Source organism: Mya arenaria, chromosome 3 (genome assembly GCF_026914265.1).
Source record: "Mya arenaria isolate MELC-2E11 chromosome 3, ASM2691426v1".
Taxonomy (NCBI): Eukaryota; Metazoa; Mollusca; class Bivalvia; order Myida; family Myidae; genus Mya; species Mya arenaria.
In genome coordinates this window covers 39,381,632-39,400,305 of record NC_069124.1, presented here as the reverse complement: position 1 = coordinate 39,400,305, position 18,674 = coordinate 39,381,632, and the positions used below count along the sequence as shown (strand labels likewise).

Sequence of the window (18,674 nt, the reverse complement as noted above, 5' to 3'; positions counted from 1 at the left end):
GTAACTGTGTATTTGAATTTTATATAGTTGCACTTATACTGACTCAGTATTGAGCTAGTTTTTATAGGGACCTAGCTACTGGTAGTGTGGTAACGGAGCAAGATGTCATGGGTTTGATCTTCACCAGATGCACACAGCAATTTGTGCAGTTTTGTAACCTAATTGTTCATGTATTTTTTTAAATGTTATTGTTTAACCTTTAATTGCAGGCATATTCACCGACTCAGGAAAAGGTTATCAAGATTGCAGCATTGTATTGATACCAATGTTTCTTCCAGAAGTAGATCAATATATACCACTCAGAGTCTTAAAAACAAGAAGGTATGCTGTCTTTTAGTTTTACTTAATTTTGTTATAGAGCTTCCAGGCCGAGGATTGGTGTAGAAACATCATTTTGAATTTAGAAATAAAAACTTTTGACTAATAAGTGTCCACCAGATTGTCCACTTTATTTTACATGTACCTGTAAAAGAAGCCTACAGTGTGGGTGCATTGGCTGATTAAACAAAAAGAACAGCTTTAAGGCCGAATCCTGACATAGGGAATGTCTTTAAAAGTTTTTTTTCCACTTTTCATACCAATTTGTTAGGAATTTCCCTCCTTCATATTGTACATGTACATGTTGTGAAGGATTGACGAGTCACTTTCTGTATGAATCAGCCAATTTGTCAGTGCACATTACTCCAATACATGTAGTTCAGTCCAAATTTGTGAAATTTAAGTTAATTTTACCTTAATTCATGTTCTGGCTATGCAAAGTGCACTTTTAGACTTCTTGTCCTTCAAAAACAACCTTATATTTTATTTAGTATCATCACACTGTTGAATATTTCCGGTTTTAAAAGAAATACTGTGAAATCATTTATATTGGTTGGCATGAAATTTCGTGGTTTTCTGAAAATTTACATTTCTGTGGGTACTTGAATTCGTGGTTTTTCATTTTTGAAAAAAAAAACGAAACTGCGATCGTCCTAAATTGTCTGCATAATCTCCACGCGCTGGGCACGTGATTTCCGTCACACGGTTTATGACACTCACTTTAGTGGTACAACATGCCAATTAGAGCATATACCCATGTCAATTATCGATTTAATTGAAAATTACGGTCATAAAATAAGATTGACCCTGATAAAAGATAAAGGAAGGCGAAGCCATTGAATATCAATTTAGAATTTTGCAAACTGTGAAAACACCGAGAAGGTGCGTATACTTGTGTACAAACAATCGATTAAATATTTCTTTAAAGAAATAAATTCGAGAACCGACACTCAACACGCACATCTTGTAAACCTGGAGATTTTCAGCACACACTACAGCATGTGTTCGTCACTTGGTTAATAAAAAACAATGAAATGATTATTTGTTAAAGGCAGATATAATATATTACCAAAACAATGATAGTAAGATATACAGTGAGCTCGGTATTTACGCTGTATACTGCGGCCTCTGTAAAGAATATACTAGAGTATGTACGTAACAAGGCAATTGAAAAAGTGAACAAAGGGTCTATATTTCGTGGGATCTTGAATTCGTGGATCACCCAGCCCACGAAAACAACGAACATTAATGCCCCACGAACATTAATGCTTTCACAGTAGCCTTTTAAGTTTCTGACATAAAACACAAATGTGCATAAAGGTCTGCCCGTGCCTTATAATGGCTGCATTATAGCTTTTTCATGTCACATCCAGTTGTGTGACTTAAACAAATGTTGAAGTCAAAGGAGACACTTTTGGTTTGGTATTCACCAAAAGAGTAATTTTTGCCCCAAAATGACCTGCAATGAATGACATCTAGATTGTCCCACAGCTAAAATAAATCTGCATCAATTAAAAAAGTTACCAGACACCTTGGATTGGCCTAAAATGCAATGAAATATCCGAAAAATTACCATTCTACATGTATTACAGTGGTCAGTCATAGATACTTTTAAGCTTGAAGAAAATGTATTGATTCTCACTGTTTTGATAACTGTATATATTAAATCTGGTTGATCATTTATCCATTTATTTGATTACACAAATATACATGATTACACAAATTTGAAGTTTTCCTTGTATCAAAAAAATATTTTCACATTTTTATAAAATACACACAAATGCAAAAGGGTCAAGGGTGAGGTCACTTAAACTAAAAATAAAAAAAGGGTTTGAACTGAATAACTTCAGGGTTGACATGTGACCAAACTTGGTACTTATGAAGGGTTTATGGATACTTTTCATGGGATAGCTTTTGGGACCCCTAGTGTCAAGGTCAAGGTCACTGTTACTAAAAATAGAGAAACAGGTAAAACTGAATATATTTAATTAGGGTTGACTAGTTGTGACCAAACTTTGTATATAGGAAGAGTTTATATGCCGACCCTTCATCAGGTTCTGTTTGGGGTGCATAGGATCAAGGTTCAGTTAACTATTACAGAAAATAGAAAAAACGTTTTACTGAATGCCTTTCGTTTGGATTAACATACATTGTATACTGTAGTGACCAAACTTTGTATATAGAAAGAGTTAAAGGCGACCTTTCATGGGATTGCATTTGGTGGCCCTTGAGTCAAGGTCAAGGTCACTGTAACTTAAAGTACAACAATGACTGAATATCTTGTTATAAAGGGAAAGTTTTCGGAAACCTTTTATGGGATTCGGTTTGGGACCCCTAGGGTCAAGGTCACTTTTGCTAAAAATAGAAAAATGGTTGAAACTCAATATATTCAGTTATGGTTACTTATTGTCACTAAAACTTGGTATGTGGGAAGAGTTTATGAAGACCTTTCATTGGATGGGGTTAACAAACACACAGCACGCTACAAATCAGCTTACATATAATTCTCACAACACAGGCTGAAGTTCTGCTGTCAATCATTGAAAACCTGGTTTTGTCTCATTGCAGTGTTTTTTGTTAGATGTCACATGTGAAGTTTAATTAACCTACCATATTTACTTATGTATTTTAGTTCATTATTCATATTTATGATAGGCAAGATGATCAGAAAGTGAACAAGGTTCTTTAGGCCAGATTATGTTGAGTGAAGTTGCATCAATATGCTATATTCTGATCTACATACATGTAGTGTAAAGTAACAGTGCATTTCTTTTTTATTTACCCTTGATCAGGGATAAAGTGACATTTAAAAAAACTGTGAATGTTTGAACTATTAACTATTAACATATTTGTTCATGTTTTAAGGCTACGTGTTGAAAGAAAAACCTGTGGTTTTTGTATTTTCAGAAACAAAAAATAGAACTGTCAGAATTTCCCCCAGAAAATATTCGGAACTTTAGTATTATAGCCCATGTGGATCATGGAAAGAGCACATTGGCGGATAGGTTCTTGGAGTATACAGGTATTGTTGTAGAAAAGGGCTGGAGAATTATAGGAGGGTGCTCCACCCTGTCCTTTTTTGGTGGCACCTTACAGCCTTCTGCCTTCTTAAGAGTGTAATGCTTTAGATAATCAATTATGTACTTTGCTTTGATTAAAAGCTTAGTATATGGTTATAAATACCTACAAACTTATATCTGTAAGTTGAAACCTTAAACTGCTTCAATTAAACACATTTTTAACATTTTTTGTCAAATTCATGATTTCATTTCATTAGAACCGGTGGATCAAGGTGAAGTGGAAACCGATGTTCCCCTTGGAACTCTGCCTCAGGTGGTCACAAATCTAACGCATATGCTAAGGCCGGATTTCGAACCCAGAATGCTTCATGATACAATTCTCCTTAAACACTGGTGATCTCTCAGAAAAAGGTGTGATAAATCAAGAAATATAACAATTTTCTCTATATATTCCATACAGATGTTTTATCTCAGGAGATAAAACAAGTTTTCTGTATCATTTCCAGGTGTGATATCCGACACAGAAAAGAACATGCAGGTATTGGACAAACTCCAGGTTGAGAAAGAGAGAGGTATCACAGTGAAAGCTCAGACAGCATCCATCTGTCACACCTATAATGAGCGGCCCTACCTCCTCAATCTTATAGACACACCAGTGGGTTTGACAAACGTTCACACATACCTATCTTGAAATAATAGGTTTTAGCTAATAAGACTTTATTGTTCATATACCGGTATATACTTATTGACTGATAATTTTTATTTCTATTTTTGTGTCACCTAAAGCATGGCTGACACACAGGGCTCTTGACAGGCAACATTCACTAAATTCTAGTGTTGTATAACAAATTGCATCTGGAAATCACTCTGAACTGGACAATTACCTTTTTTAGGGTCATGTAGATTTCAACTTTGAAGTTTCACGATCACTGGCAGCTTGTCAAGGGGTTATTTTGCTTGTTGATGCTAATCAGGTAAGTCAACTCCTTGTTATTATTATGTCGCTAAAAACTGTATGCGCAAGATATCCAAATTCAGGCACGGCGAAGATAGGGAGGGGGTCGTCATGTGGATAAAAAAGACCCAAAGAGTACCCAAATAAGACTTCCGGTGTTTATTGTCCAAGGTTAAATGACAACTTAATAAATTATAATAAACTAAATATTAAAGTGAATCAGCATAATGATGTAAATGCATTTATATGTGACAACTATGAATATTAACAATATTTTGGGAAATTGATAATAACAACGCTTAGCAATGTAAAAGGTACTTCATGTAATCAATATGAATGTATTTGATAAAGAAACAACTTGTATGACTTATGAAGTACTAATGAATTATAAAGTCAACATTATGTACTTGCAACATAATTGTAACAACAATATTCGTAACTAACTTAAACCTATTTAATGAACTTAATTTAATTTCAAGCTTTTAAGTAGAAAAAAATAACAATCCTAAGAACAGAGTAAAACCACATACCTGTGAAAAAAGATGACAAGTACTCAAATAAGACTTATAACATTTATTGTCCAAGGTTAAATGACAACCTTGACTGAGAAGTCATGGGTTTAATTACTAGGCTTAGTTGCCAACAACTGACATTGTCATCTTAAGAGTTTTACTCGGCTTAGAATTAGAGTTTCCTTTGTAATAATCTATGTCTCTTTGATATAGTATATATATACATGTATTTATCACAACTTGTCTGGCTTGTATAGGTGTTTAAGCCTAATTCTTATGATTAGCCAAACCGTAGAACAATACAGATGTTAATTATAGTGACAACAGTCAAATGTAAAATTAAGTTTTGGCTTAAGAAATTACTAAGGTTATGCAAGTTGCAAATATGAAGACAAAATACAAAATATATAATATAATGTTTAGACTTATTAATCAAGTCATAATATTATAAGTTATCTGAGTCAATTCTAGATCAGTAGACAATCATTTCTATACCGAATATGATGGGTTGATCTAAAATTTAAAGTTGAATTTTTATTATACTTAAGACATTAACAAAATATAATGCAAAAAGAATTACTAACACTTGCTTCTGATCATGGCGCAATTAAAACAGGTTCTCGAGCCCTCTAAAAGGCCTTATAAGTAACTAAATATAAATATATATATATATATATATATATATATATATATATATATATATATATGTATAACTCTAGATATAGTGTAGTGACTCTTGGATTATCTTTTGGTTAATTTGTAGTTTGATTGGTAATTTAATATTAATGATTGCTTTAATTCAGACCAATTACTGAACATTCAAGCCAACTGTATCCAAACCATGGAAATAACCTTTATACAATTGCATTACCGCCAAATTGTCCGAGTTCTATTATTAATTTGTGTTAAACCAATGACTGAGAAGGTTATGAAAGAGCCCTATACCAACAAATGTTTGTGAACTTACATTAATAAGTATTAAGTGATTCTGCATAACTTTCAATAATCCGATATTAGCATCACATCAACTTATATGATGTTGAACTACCCTGATATAAATATTCATAACAGTTAAACCAATGGAGAGATTCACTTGCCACGTGATAACCCAGGACAAACAAATGCTTGTTGATTTGTTATACAAAAATGATAATTATCGAAGACGGTTGTAATCTGAATTTTGTCAATCCAAGTGAAGAACCTTTTACTGTGTTTCAGGGTGTTCAGGCTCAGACTGTGGCTAACTTTTACCTGGCATTTGAGCGTAACCTAAGTGTCATACCTGTGTTGAACAAGATAGACTTGCCCAATGCCCAACCTGACGTTGTCATGCAACAGCTTTATAAGTTGTTTGATATCAAACCAGAAGAAATCCTACAGGTATTATTATGCCCCCCTTCGAAGAAGAGGGGTATATTGCTTTGCACAGGCATGTCGGTATGTCGGTCGGTCCGTCGGTAGACCAAAGCTTGTCCGAGTGATAACTGAATAATTCCTGGACGTATGGTCATCAAACTTCACATGAAGGTTGGGCCTGACCAGTAGATGACCCCTATTGATTTTGGGGGTCATCGGGTCAAAGGTCAAGGTCACAGTGACCTTTGATGGTAAAATAATTTTAAAGCTTGTCCGAGTGATAACTCAACAATGCCTGCACCCATGGCCCTCAAACTTGACATGGAGGTTGGGCCTGACCAGTAGATGACCCCTATTGTTTTGGGGGGTCATCAGGCCAAAGGTCAAGGTCACAGTGGCCTTGAATGGTAAAAGGTTTCCGAGAGATAACGTGAAAATGCCTGCACCCATGGCCCTCAAACTTGACTTGGAGGTTGGGCCTGACCAGTAGCTGACCCCTATTGTTTTTTGGGCTCAATGGGTCAAAGGTCAAGGTCACAGTGACCTTGAATGGTAAAAGGTTGTTCAAGTGATAACTCAACAATGCCTGCACCCATGGCCCTCAAACTTGACTTGGAGGTTGGGCCTGACCAGTAGATGAACCCTATTGTTTTTGGGGGTCATTGGGCCAAAGGTCAAGGTCACAGTGACCTTGAATGGTAAAAGGTTGTCCGATTGATAACTCAACAACACCTGCACCCATGGCCCTCAAACTTGACTTGGAGAATTGGCCTGACCAGGAGATAACCCCTATGGTTTTTGGGGGTCATCTGGCCAAAGGTCAAGGTCACAGTGACCTGGAATGATAAAAGGTTGTCCGAGTGATAACTTGACAATGCCTGCACCCATGGCCCTCAAACTTGACTTTGGAGGTTGGGCCTGGCCAGAAGATGGTCCCTATTGATTTAAGGGGTCATTGGGCCAAAGGTCAAGGTCACAGTGACCTGGAATGGTAAAAGGTTATCCGAGTGATAACTTGACAATGGCTGCACCCATGGCCCTCAAACTTGATATGGAGGTTGAGCCTGGCCAGGAGATTGTCCCTATTAATTTTAGGGGTCATTGGGCCAAAGGTCAAGGTCACAGTGACCTTGAATGATAAAAGGTTGTCCAAGTGATAACTCAACAATGCCTGCACCCATGGCCCTCAAACTTGACATGGAGGTTGGGCCTGACCAGTAGATGACCCCTATTGATTTTAGGGGTCAAAGGTCAAGGTCACAGTGACCTTGAAAGCAAACTCGACAATTCTTGGACCTATGGTCATCAAACTTGACATGGAGGTTGGGCCTGACCAGTAGATGACCCCTATTGATTTTAGGGGTCAAAGGTCAAGGTCACAGTGACCTTGAAAGCAAACTCGACAATTCTTGGACCTATGGTCATCAAACTTGACATGAAGGTTGGGCCTGCCCAGTAGATGACCCTTATCGACTTTGGGGGTCTTCAGGCCAAGGTCAATGTCACAGTAACCTTTAACGCAAAAAAGTTAACAAATCTCCCCCCACTGATATCTCAACAATGCCTGAACCTATGATCATTAAACTTGACATGGATGTTAAGCCTGACCAGTAGATCACCCTTATTGATTTTAGGATTCATAGAGCGAAAGGTCAAGGTCACAGTGATCTTGAATGGTAAAAGGTTGTCCGAGTGATAACTCAACAATGCCTGAACCCATGGCCTTCAAACTTGACTTGGAGTTGCATCTGACTTGTAGATGACCCCTTATGATTTAAGGGGTCATCGGGTCAAAGGTCAAGGTCACAGTGACCTTGAACGAAAAAAACTTGTCTTGTGATAACTTGACAATGCCTGCACCCATGGCCCTCAAACTTGACATTTAGGTTTCTGGTGACCAGCTGATGACTCTGGATTTTGAGTTCATAGAGTCAAAGGTCATGACGGTCATAACACACTTTATCCTCACACTTTAATGGTCATAATCTTAAAACAGCAACAAATCAGCTGTCATTTCGGTCCATGCATATTTCATTCAATTGTCCATATAATCCTGACAACATGGCGCTCAGGGGGGGCATAATGTTTGACAAACATCTCTTGTTATTATCTTATCGGAGGTTAAGGCTTATAACCATGATCAGCAGTACAAGATCGGAAGATGGAATACTCCGTGAAAAGTGGGTTAAAGGTTATACCCCGTGAATAGTGCGTTAAAGGTTATACTCCTCTGTGAACAGTGGGTTAAGGGTAATACTCCCTGAACAGTGGGTTAAGAGTTATACTCTGTGAACAGTGGTTTAAGGGAATACTACCTGAACAGTGGGTTAAGAGTTATACTTCTTGAATTGTGGGTTAAAGGTAATACTCCCTGACCAGTGGATTAAGGGTTATACTCCGTGAATAGTGGGTTAAGGCATACATGTGATAATTTCTTGGGTCGATTCCGGGACACTCGTCGTAATGTCAACGCACACTAGGGGGGTCCCCCCGGAAATTTTTTTAAATGGGGAACGTCTGTGGTGCATTCTATAGCATATCTGGGGCTATTTTAGTCGTTTTTAACGTCGGGAAAATGTACCTATTTTGACTGCCAAGACGTATTTTTACTTGACATGGTTGTTTTTTTTCTGCATTTTCTTGAAAAAATAAAACCACCAGATATTTTCCCAGGCTTTAAATGAAGTGCTAACCAGGAGGATATGCAGTCTACTTTCGGTTTCATCAAAACAGGAAATAAACAACTATACGGGCACCTGTTTTCCCGCGCTTTTGAGAACATGCGTTACAAAATATTTATTTTTTTATCACATTTAAAACGTTTGCAATTTATGACACAATATTTTCCAGACGATAAAGAAGATTTTCCAGTCGATGAGCTTTTTTCCGTTTGGAGATGCATATAATTTTGATAGAGACGTGTCAACAATCGGCTGTATAAAGCGATCATGTGACTTACCATGGTCACGTGATTAAAGCACTCTATATAACCACCTGTAAACCCCATATCGTCAGTTTTATTTCGGCGTAAAAATACACACAATAGTTCGGAAAAAAGGTCAAAACACTAAAATTCCTTATGGACGCGTAAGTTGTTTAAAGTTGTTTAAAGTATAACGACGTATCGACTTTGAAATTTGAAAGGAATATGGGATGTTTTCCGTGTTTTAATTTTGTTTTTTTACTCATTTTGTCACTTTCTTTGAACTTACCTTCATGCTCGTTTGTTGGTAAAATGTGTGAAAAATATCAATTCATCAATTAAAAGCTATCATTCGTAAGACCAAACAAATCCATATGAAAACAATGAATTTGTATACAAGAACCCTCCCCCACTCGTTAAGCACAACAATAGGCCGATAGATCAATTATCGGGTGATTGACGATGACCTCGACGACACACGTACCAATTAACGGATTAGTGTCAACATGTCCTGTGTTTTACGACCAGTGTCCCGGACAGGCAAAATAGCTGACTTACATTGGTAAAATTAAGATAATCGATTCCGATTCCGAGATTTTTTTTTTCGTTTTTTTTTATGACTTTCCGGGACAAACATGCACCCTCCGTGACTCCGTGACAGAGATACGATTTCCGGGACAATCCCGGACGTCCGGGACGTTATCACATGTATGGTTAAGGGGTAGTACTCTGTGAAAAGTGGGTTAAGGGTAATACTCCCTGAACTCTGTGAATAGTGGGTTTAGAGGTAATGCTCGGTGAACCGTGGGTTAAGGGTAATACCTTGTGATCAGTGGGTTAAGGGGTAATACTCCTTGAACAGTGGGTTAAGGCTATTACTCCCTGAACAGTTGGTTAAGGGCAATACTCCCTGAACAGTGGGTTAAGGGTTATACTCTGTGAATAGTGGGTTAAGGGTAATAGTCCATAAACAGTGGGTTAAGGGTTATACTCATGAATAGTGGGTTGAGGATAATACTCCTTGAACAGTGGGTTAAGGGTTATACTCTGTGAATAGTGGGTTAAGGGGTAATACTCTGTTAATAGTGGGTTAAGGGTAATACTCCCTGAACAGAGGGTTAAGGGTTATACTCTGTGAAAATAGGATTTAGAGGTAAAACTTGGTGAACAGTGGGTTAAGGGTAATATGCCGTGAACAGTGGGTTTAGGGGTTATACTCCTTGAACAGTGGGTTAAGGCTATTACTCCCTGAACAGTTGGTTAAGGGCAATATTCCCTGAACAGTGGGTTAGGGGTTATACTCTGTTGGTTAAGGGTTATACTCCGTGATTAGTTGGTTAAGGGTAATACTCCAGGAACAGTGGGTTAAGGGCAATACTCCATGAACAGTGGGTTAAGGGTTATACTCTGTGAATAGTGGGTTAAGGGTTATACTCCTTGAACAGTGGGTTAAGGGTTGTACGTTGTGAATAGTTGGTTAAGGGTAATACTCCTTGAACAATGGGTTAAGGGTTATACTCTGTGAATAGTGGGTTAAGGGTTATACTCCTTGAACAGTGGGTTAAGGGTAACACTCCATGAATAGTTGGTTAAGGGTAATACTCCTTGAACAGTGGGTTAAGGGGTAATATGTCATAAATAGTTGTTTAAGGGTAATAGTCCATGAACAGTGGGTTAAAGGTAATACTCTGTGAACATTTGGTTAAGGGTAATACTCCGTGAACAGTGGGTTAAGGGTAATACTCCGTGAACAGTGGGTTAAGCGTAATTCTCTGTGAAAAGCAACAAGCAGAAACTGGTCTAATTCTTCAAAATATCAGTTTTTTAAATCACATGAAATAAGTTTTTTATAAATATAAGCTTAAACTACCTGATATGTACCATACATGTAAGCTTAATAATGGTCACACCATGGTTGTCGTCAATATATTTTTAGTGAAAATGTCTTCACTGTAAAACCCATCATGGTTCAAGTTTTTCCTACAATTTACACATGCATATTAAATTTTCAAATTATTTCTCTTTTTCACAATTACCAGTATATTCAAAATGATTTGTTTATAAGCAAATTCCAGGAAATTCCTGGAATATATTTGATTGCCAGATCTACATGACCTGGACAAAAAAGGGAATTGATTTGTATCATACACTCGAATCAATTTAACACAAAAGTAAATAAAATGCATTTACATGTTTTCAAGATTGTAATAAAAAAAAAGTGAATAAACATGTTTTATTTGTTTAACATCGAAAAATTATTTGTTTTCTTTTTCAGGTTTCAGCAAAATTAGGAATAGGAATAAAAGAAGTGTTAGACGCAATTGTTGAAAGGATTCCTCCGTAAGTTGAATGAAAGTTGTTTGTTTGGATGGAAATCATGAGGCCATCTTATTAACAGCATATGTTTGGATAAAAATCATGAGGCCATCTTATTAACAGCATACAAAACAAAGTCAGAAGAACACAATTTTCAATTGAACACACAAAAAAAGGCAAGAAGTTAATTAAAGGTTTAACTTTTCAATCTAAATAAGCCTAGACTGACAACCAAGAACAAAGGACGTGGAAATTGATGATCATTGATAAGATGTCCCATGGAGGATATCACATGTCTGGTCATTTAAATGTCAATAACCACAAATACAATATTCTATTGAAATTGTAAATATTAATTTAATGACTTATAGCACCAAATATTTATAAAATATTAACATATAATGTGCACATTTTGCAACATTATTCATTGAAGTGCATTACACTTCAGTCAAAACCTGTTGGCTCGATACTCCAGAGACTGGCCAAAATACTTATAGCATCGAGAATATCGAACCCGGTGGGAATGCTTACTGAGTGTGTTTTTTTTTTGATACTTTAAATAGAGTAATGATTGTTTTGTTTGTTATTTTCCTGCGTTATCTCCGCTAAAGAATTGGACTCCATACCCACATCATACTGTTTGTAAGATGACACATTCAATACTATGACAATACCAAATAATTTTTTGTGATTTATTTACGCAATAAAAAAAATATATGAACATCTACATGTATACTGGTAGAGAAGCAGTTTCCGACGGAAAGCAGTTTCCGACAAATTGCTTTTTAGCATACTTTCTTTAGATGTTCATAAAGAAGGTACTGTAATTCAACTATATGGTAACTAGGCAATCAAAAGTTGAAATTCATACCGGGACACGTAAGTAACTTTCAATATTATTTAATGTTTAATGTGTATTTTTCATTTTGTACACAAACTTGCATGTGGGGGATCGGCACGCGCAGCGTATTGCGCATGCGTGTGAACATAATTTGCATATCTATGAATAGCTACATGGTTTTCCGAAATTGACTTATACAAGCGATGATCATTCGGTACATATTTGTAAACACTGGTGTCATGCTTGGTTCGCACCCACATAAATGTATTCATACACAAGTTTCTATCAGAAATGAATAAAAAAATCATTGATATTCAGTGTCTGCCTGATTTTGAGTATGAATTGACTGTCATAAATTTAATGGTTAAAATTTTTCGTAAATGCTGAAAAAAATAAATATTTCTCTTGCAGCCTTATATTTAGTATATTTAATAAACAGATGATAAAAACACACAAAGGGCACCTTAAATCTGCCCCGCATTCGATTTGTCGGAAACTGCTTCTCATCACAAGCTAATCAGAACAGTATAAGTACCCTCTTTGCGCCCTATTAGATACACTATATGTGACGTCACACATGTGAAAAATATATCGACAATAGCAGCTTTAGCTGTAGTTATCTAAAATGTGAACAATTTTAGTAGGTATTTAAACACATATAAATAATTCAATAAAAACGTATAAAAACTGTCGGAAACTGCTTCTCACCCAGTATGAAAACAATAAACAGGCATATTTCATACTGAGAGTATCACATAAGCTCAGCATTAGACACTTGTATAAATTCTTCAATTTGGAAAAGCATTCAGCCCGATATTTTATGTAAATAACGCCTTCTCAAAATGCATTCTTCAATTTGGAAAAGCATACAGCCCAATAATTTATGTAATTAACGCCATCTCAAAATGCATTTAAATTTATACATGTTATGACATAATTTCCATGTTCTTGTATTGGTGCCAAATAAAGACAGAAATAAAAGTGATGGCATGTTTGCTAAAACTGTTAAGCCAGTTTCATTTGATTTCAAAATTATGTTAACAATCAAGCAAATTTAATTGATCAGCGCCTTGAGCAAAAGGGGGCCAAGCAAACAAATCAAAGTGTAAAATTCTTATCTAATGAACCGCATAAATGACATTGAGCCAAACAAACAGAATAAAGTGTGAAACTCTTACAGGGAAACGTGAAAATGACATCGAGCATGAAAAAAATTGACACTCAAGTTTGAGCCATCCGATCAATTTTTAGATGAACTTATAGTAAAAAATCAGTCCTTTTTTTCATATCCAGCCAACGAGGATATCGAGTCAAGCGATATCGAGCCAAAAGTTTTGACTGTAGTTAATTATCACTAGGTCAAAGGTCAAGGTCGCGGCGACCCCCAATATAAAAAACATTTCTGCTCAAAATCTTGAGAACGGTTTGACCTAGGTTCACCAAACTTGGTATGCTAGTTGGTCATGACTAGTAGATGACCCCTATTGAATTTGGGGTCACTAGGTCAAAGATCAGGGTCAACGTGACCTTGAGGTGAAGAAACGGTTTCCACTCAATAACTAAAGATCCTTTGGGTCCAGGAACTTCATACTTGGTATGCTAGTTGTTCATGACTATTAGATGACTCCTATTGATTTTGAGATCAAAAGGTCAAAGGTCAAGGTTACCTTCAGGTAAAAAATGTTATGTTGGCAGTGACCTTAAGCTTAAAAATGGTTTTTGCTCAATAACTAAAGAAAGCTTGTACCCAGGAACTTCATAGTTGTTCATGACTAGTAGATGACTCCTATTGATTTTGAGATCAGTAGGTCAATGGTCAAGGTCACCGTGACCTTGAGGTGAAGAAACTGTTTCCGCTCAATAACTAGAGAACGCTTGCAACCAGGAATTTCATACTTGGTATGCTAGTTGGTCATGACTAGAAGATGACCCATATTGATTTTGAGATCACTAGGTCAAAGGTCAAGGTTGCCATGACCTTGAAGTGAAGAAAAAGTTTCCGCTCAATAACTAAAGATCCTTTGGTTTCAGGAACTTCATACTTGGTAAGCTAGTTGTTCATGACTAGAAGATGACCCCTATTGATTTTGAGATCAAAAGGTCAAAGGTCAAGGTTACCTTCAGGTAAAAAATGATACGTTGGCGGTGACCTTAAGCTTAAAAATGGTTTCTGCTCAATAACTTAAGAACGCTTGTACCCAGGAACTTCATTCTTGGTACGCTAGTCGGTCATGACTAGTAGATGACCCCTATTGATTTTGAGATCAGTAGGTCAAAGGTCAAGGTTGCCATGACCTTGAGTTGAAGAAATGGTTACCGCTCAGTAACTAAAGAACACTTGCACCCAAGAACTTAATACTTGGTATGCAAGTTGGTTATGTAGATGATCCCTATTGATGTTGTGATCAGTAGGTAAAAGGTCATGGTCACGATGACTGTGAGCTGAAAAATGGTTTCCGATCAATAATTGAATAACGCTTGCGCCCAGGAACTTCATACAATGCAAACTTCGTTTACATTTTCCATGATTAATCAACAACACTTTCTTCTCTTCACTATTTAATATAATCGAATAAACCAAACTTCACTGTTGGTTTGTCTCCAGTCCAAAGTTACAAATTTCATGTCCATCATTTATTTTTTCTCAGCTACGACCACACAATAGGGGAGACAAGCGCTTTTTCAAAAAAGCAATCTCTAGTTGATATATTTTGTACCATTTCTACATCTGATCATTATGTCTCCCCTATTCATTGGAGACATAGATCGTCAGTCTGTGTGTATGTCACACTTCATTTCCCCTCAATAACTATAGACCGCTTGGACCCAGGAACTTTATACTTGGTATGCAGGTTGGACATGCCCAGTAGATGGCCCCTAATGATTTTGAGATCAGTTGGTCAAGGTGGCAGTGATGTTGAGGTTAAAAAAAAACGCTCAACAACTAGAGATCCTTAGGGTCCATAAACTTTATACTTGGTATGTGAGTTGGTCATGACTAGTAGATCATATTGCTTTTGAGCAGTAGGTCAAAGGTCAAGGTTGCTATGATCATCAGGTGAAAACGATGTTTGCAGTAACCTTAAGATGAAAAATGGTTTCTGCTCAAATACTTCAAAATGCTTGCCCACAGGAACTTCAGACTTGATATGTCAGTTGGTCATGACTAGAAGATGACCCCTATTGATTTTGAGGTCAAAAGTCAAGGTCAAAGTTGTGTTGACTGAGGTGAAAAAACGGTTTCTGCTCAATAGCTTAAGAGCCCTTGCACCCAGGAACATCATGCTTTGTATGCAGATATGTCATGACCAGTAGATGAGCCCTACTAATTTAGAGATCAGTAGGTCAAAGTCGTGGTGACCTTGAGGTAAAAAAAACAGTTTCCTGCAATAATGAAAGAACACTTAGGCCTATGAACTTCATACTTGGTATGCTAGTTGTAAATGATGAGAAGATGACCCTGATTGACTTTGAGGTCACTAGGTCAAGGTCACATTGATCTGTAGGTCACCAGTCTGTACATCACACTTCATTTCCACTCAATAACTATAGAATGCTTGGATCCGGAACTTCATACTTTGGCCCTGGTTGGTCATGACCAGTAGATGAATCCTATGTTGGTTTCGTCTCCTGTCCAAAAGTACAAATTTCATGTCCATCATTGAGTTTATCTAAGCTACGACCACAAAAAAAATGAGGGAGACGAGCGCTTTTTCAAAAAACCAATCTCTAGTTTTTATGTATGATAATTTACAAATTTTCGTAATTCTACCATACTGTCCTGGGTTTAAGACTGACTTTTCTTTGTGTAGGCCTACTGCAGACAAGGATAAACCACTGAAATGTTTGATGTTCGATTCCTGGTATGCTCCATATAAAGGAGTGATAGCAAATGTGGCTGTTGTTGATGGAGTAATAAGAAAAGGTAAATGTATTTGTTGCTTTTTTTCTTGTACATGTTTCAGGTACCAACTAGTATTGCAGTTTAAGCATTGAATGAAATTGTTTTTTTCCAAACAATGGTTTTTGTTTAGCCCAAGCAAAAGGTTGTCAGGTTTTAAGCTCTTCTGGCTTACGCGATGGTGTGGTGTCCCTCATCAATGCGTCCGAAAACAGTTGCATGTGAACATGATAAAGTCTTTTGATTTGATTGTATCTCAATCAAACTTATACAATGGTTATATATCCATGAGAGCTCAGTTTCTCTTGTAAACCAGACCAATCCACCAATGCATGACTTGATTATGGCTCTTGAAATTGTCAAAATTGCTATACTTGAGCTTGTGAACATATTAGAGTTTCCATTAATGAACGATGTTCAGTAAACTTATAGAGTAGTTAGATATTGACTGAAGTACTGGTTGAGAAGCAGTTTCCGACGGAAAGCAGTTTCCGAAAAATCGCTTTTTCGCGTACTTTCTTTAGATCTTCATAAAGAAGGTACTGCAATTCAACTATATGGTAACTAGGCAATCAAAAGTTGAAATTCTTACCGAGACACGTAAGAAACTTTTATTATTATTTGATGTTTAATGTTTATTTTTCATTTTGTACACAAACTTGCACGTGGGGGATCGGCACGCGCATCGTATTACGCATGCGTGTAAACCTAATTTGCATATATATGAATAGCTACAAGGTTTTCCTAAATTGACTTATACAATCGACGATCATTGTGTACATATTTGTGAACACTGATGTCATGCATATTTCGCACCCACATTCACTTAAATGTGTACAAACACAAGTTTCTATCAGAGATGAATCAAAATATCATTGATATTCAGTGTCTGCCTAATTTTGAGTATGCACTGATTGTCGTAAATTTTAAGGTTTAAATTTTTCGTTCATGCTGAAAAATTAATTAAAATTTCTCTTAATACAGTTTTATATTAAGTATATTAAATAAACGAATAATAAAAACACATAATAGGCACTTTAAATCTGCCCCGCACTCGATTGTCGGAAACTGCTTCTCATCACAAACTAATCTGAACAGCGTAAGTTCCCTCTTTGCGCCCCTATTAGATACACTATATGTGACGTCACACATATGAACAATATATCGATAATAGCAGCTTGAGCTGTAGTTTTCTAAAATGTGAACAATTTTAGTAGGTATTTAAACACGTATAAATAATTCAATAAAAACGTACAATAACTGTCGGAAACTGCTTCTCAGCCAGTATGGTTTCTTTCAAAAACCAGCCAGATAAGTACATGCCTGACTGGGTTATGGCCCCTTGAAATTGTCAAAATTGCTATAATTGAGCGAACAGAATAGAGCCTCCAGTTTTTAATTAATCTTCACAAAACTTTGACAGTGATGATTTATTGTAGGCCTTGAATTCTTTGAATACCAGTCAGATCTGCCCATGCTTGACTGGGCTATGGCCCCTTGAAATTGGCAATATATCAGTAGTCTATATAGCCTCCATGTTCACATCGCATGCTATAGGTAACAAGACTTTAATGGTTACAGCGCCCATTTACTAATACAAAGTGTTCCAAGTGACCTATCATTATGTTGCCTATTACCCATATGTACATGCTCAAGATATAAAATGACCAAACAAGCAATGCCAGTAAATCATAGGCCCTCATGGGCCTCTTGTCAAAAAATGTTTTTTGTCCAGTTTCTGATTTTTTCTTAAAAAGCCCAAAGCTGTGTCCACTAATAATTCCCAAAAATACGCTGCTTAAAGAATCAATGCTCATAACTGTCCTTCCTAATTCGCTGGTCAACGTGCATTGTTTGGTGATAACTACTAATTGATTGTTACTAATTGGCACAATATAATTGTGTAGGAGATAGACCACTTTCAAAACTTCGCCAATTGCAAATAAGGGCCCTTGGTTGACAGTTTGTATACTCTCACAACAACTGTCATTTAATTTTTAGGGACAATTGTGTACATAGAGGGGATTACAGGGACCGTACGTTGTGTTATTGGCAACACACCAGTACTGCTACATTGTCTGTATATCATGAACTTTAAACATTTTTTTCCGAGTAATAGAGAAGTGAATAAGTACTCGAGTACTCGGCGGATTGATTGAGTACTCGGGTACTCGGTGCACCCCCTTCTCAAAAAAGTTCGGAAAACGCACGTTAAACGCAGCGGTATTGGCACTGCGTTTTAAGCGTATTTTTCTTACCGAGTGCGTAAAAAGTGAATAAAATTGAACAGAAAAGCGCACTTAAGGCCACAACAAATTGATCATTTGTTCTACGGATTTTGCCCAAAAAAAGTAGGAGCGAGCGAGCGAAAAAAAAAAAAAAATACTTTTTTTTAAATTTAAGGCAAATCAGAGGCGAGCGCAAGGCGAAAAATTAAAAAAAAAAAAAAAGCATATTTGTTACCAAATTTATCATACAATTATGTCAAGAAATGCTTTTTAATTGCAAAAATATGTTCAGTTATTAATGATA

General features: G+C 36.6%; 1 protein-coding gene across 2 annotated transcripts in view; it reads left to right on the top strand.

The window, feature by feature from the left end:
* The window catches only part of LOC128228051 (translation factor Guf1, mitochondrial-like), a 60,890-nt gene that overhangs the window by 5,085 nt on the left and 37,131 nt on the right, over positions 1-18,674 (top strand). Inside the window, exons 2-8 of one of the 2 annotated variants that reach the window (XM_052939094.1) lie at positions 210-321; positions 3,226-3,340; positions 3,845-3,876; positions 4,232-4,312; positions 6,024-6,185; positions 11,360-11,424; positions 16,054-16,166. In XM_052939094.1, coding sequence (XP_052795054.1) covers positions 210-321; positions 3,226-3,340; positions 3,845-3,876; positions 4,232-4,312; positions 6,024-6,185; positions 11,360-11,424; positions 16,054-16,166 — 680 coding nt within the window. Of the gene's footprint in view, positions 1-209; positions 322-3,225; positions 3,341-3,844; positions 3,994-4,231; positions 4,313-6,023; positions 6,186-11,359; positions 11,425-16,053; positions 16,167-18,674 lie in introns of both variants that reach the window. The other variant, XM_052939093.1, reaches the window with a different exon arrangement.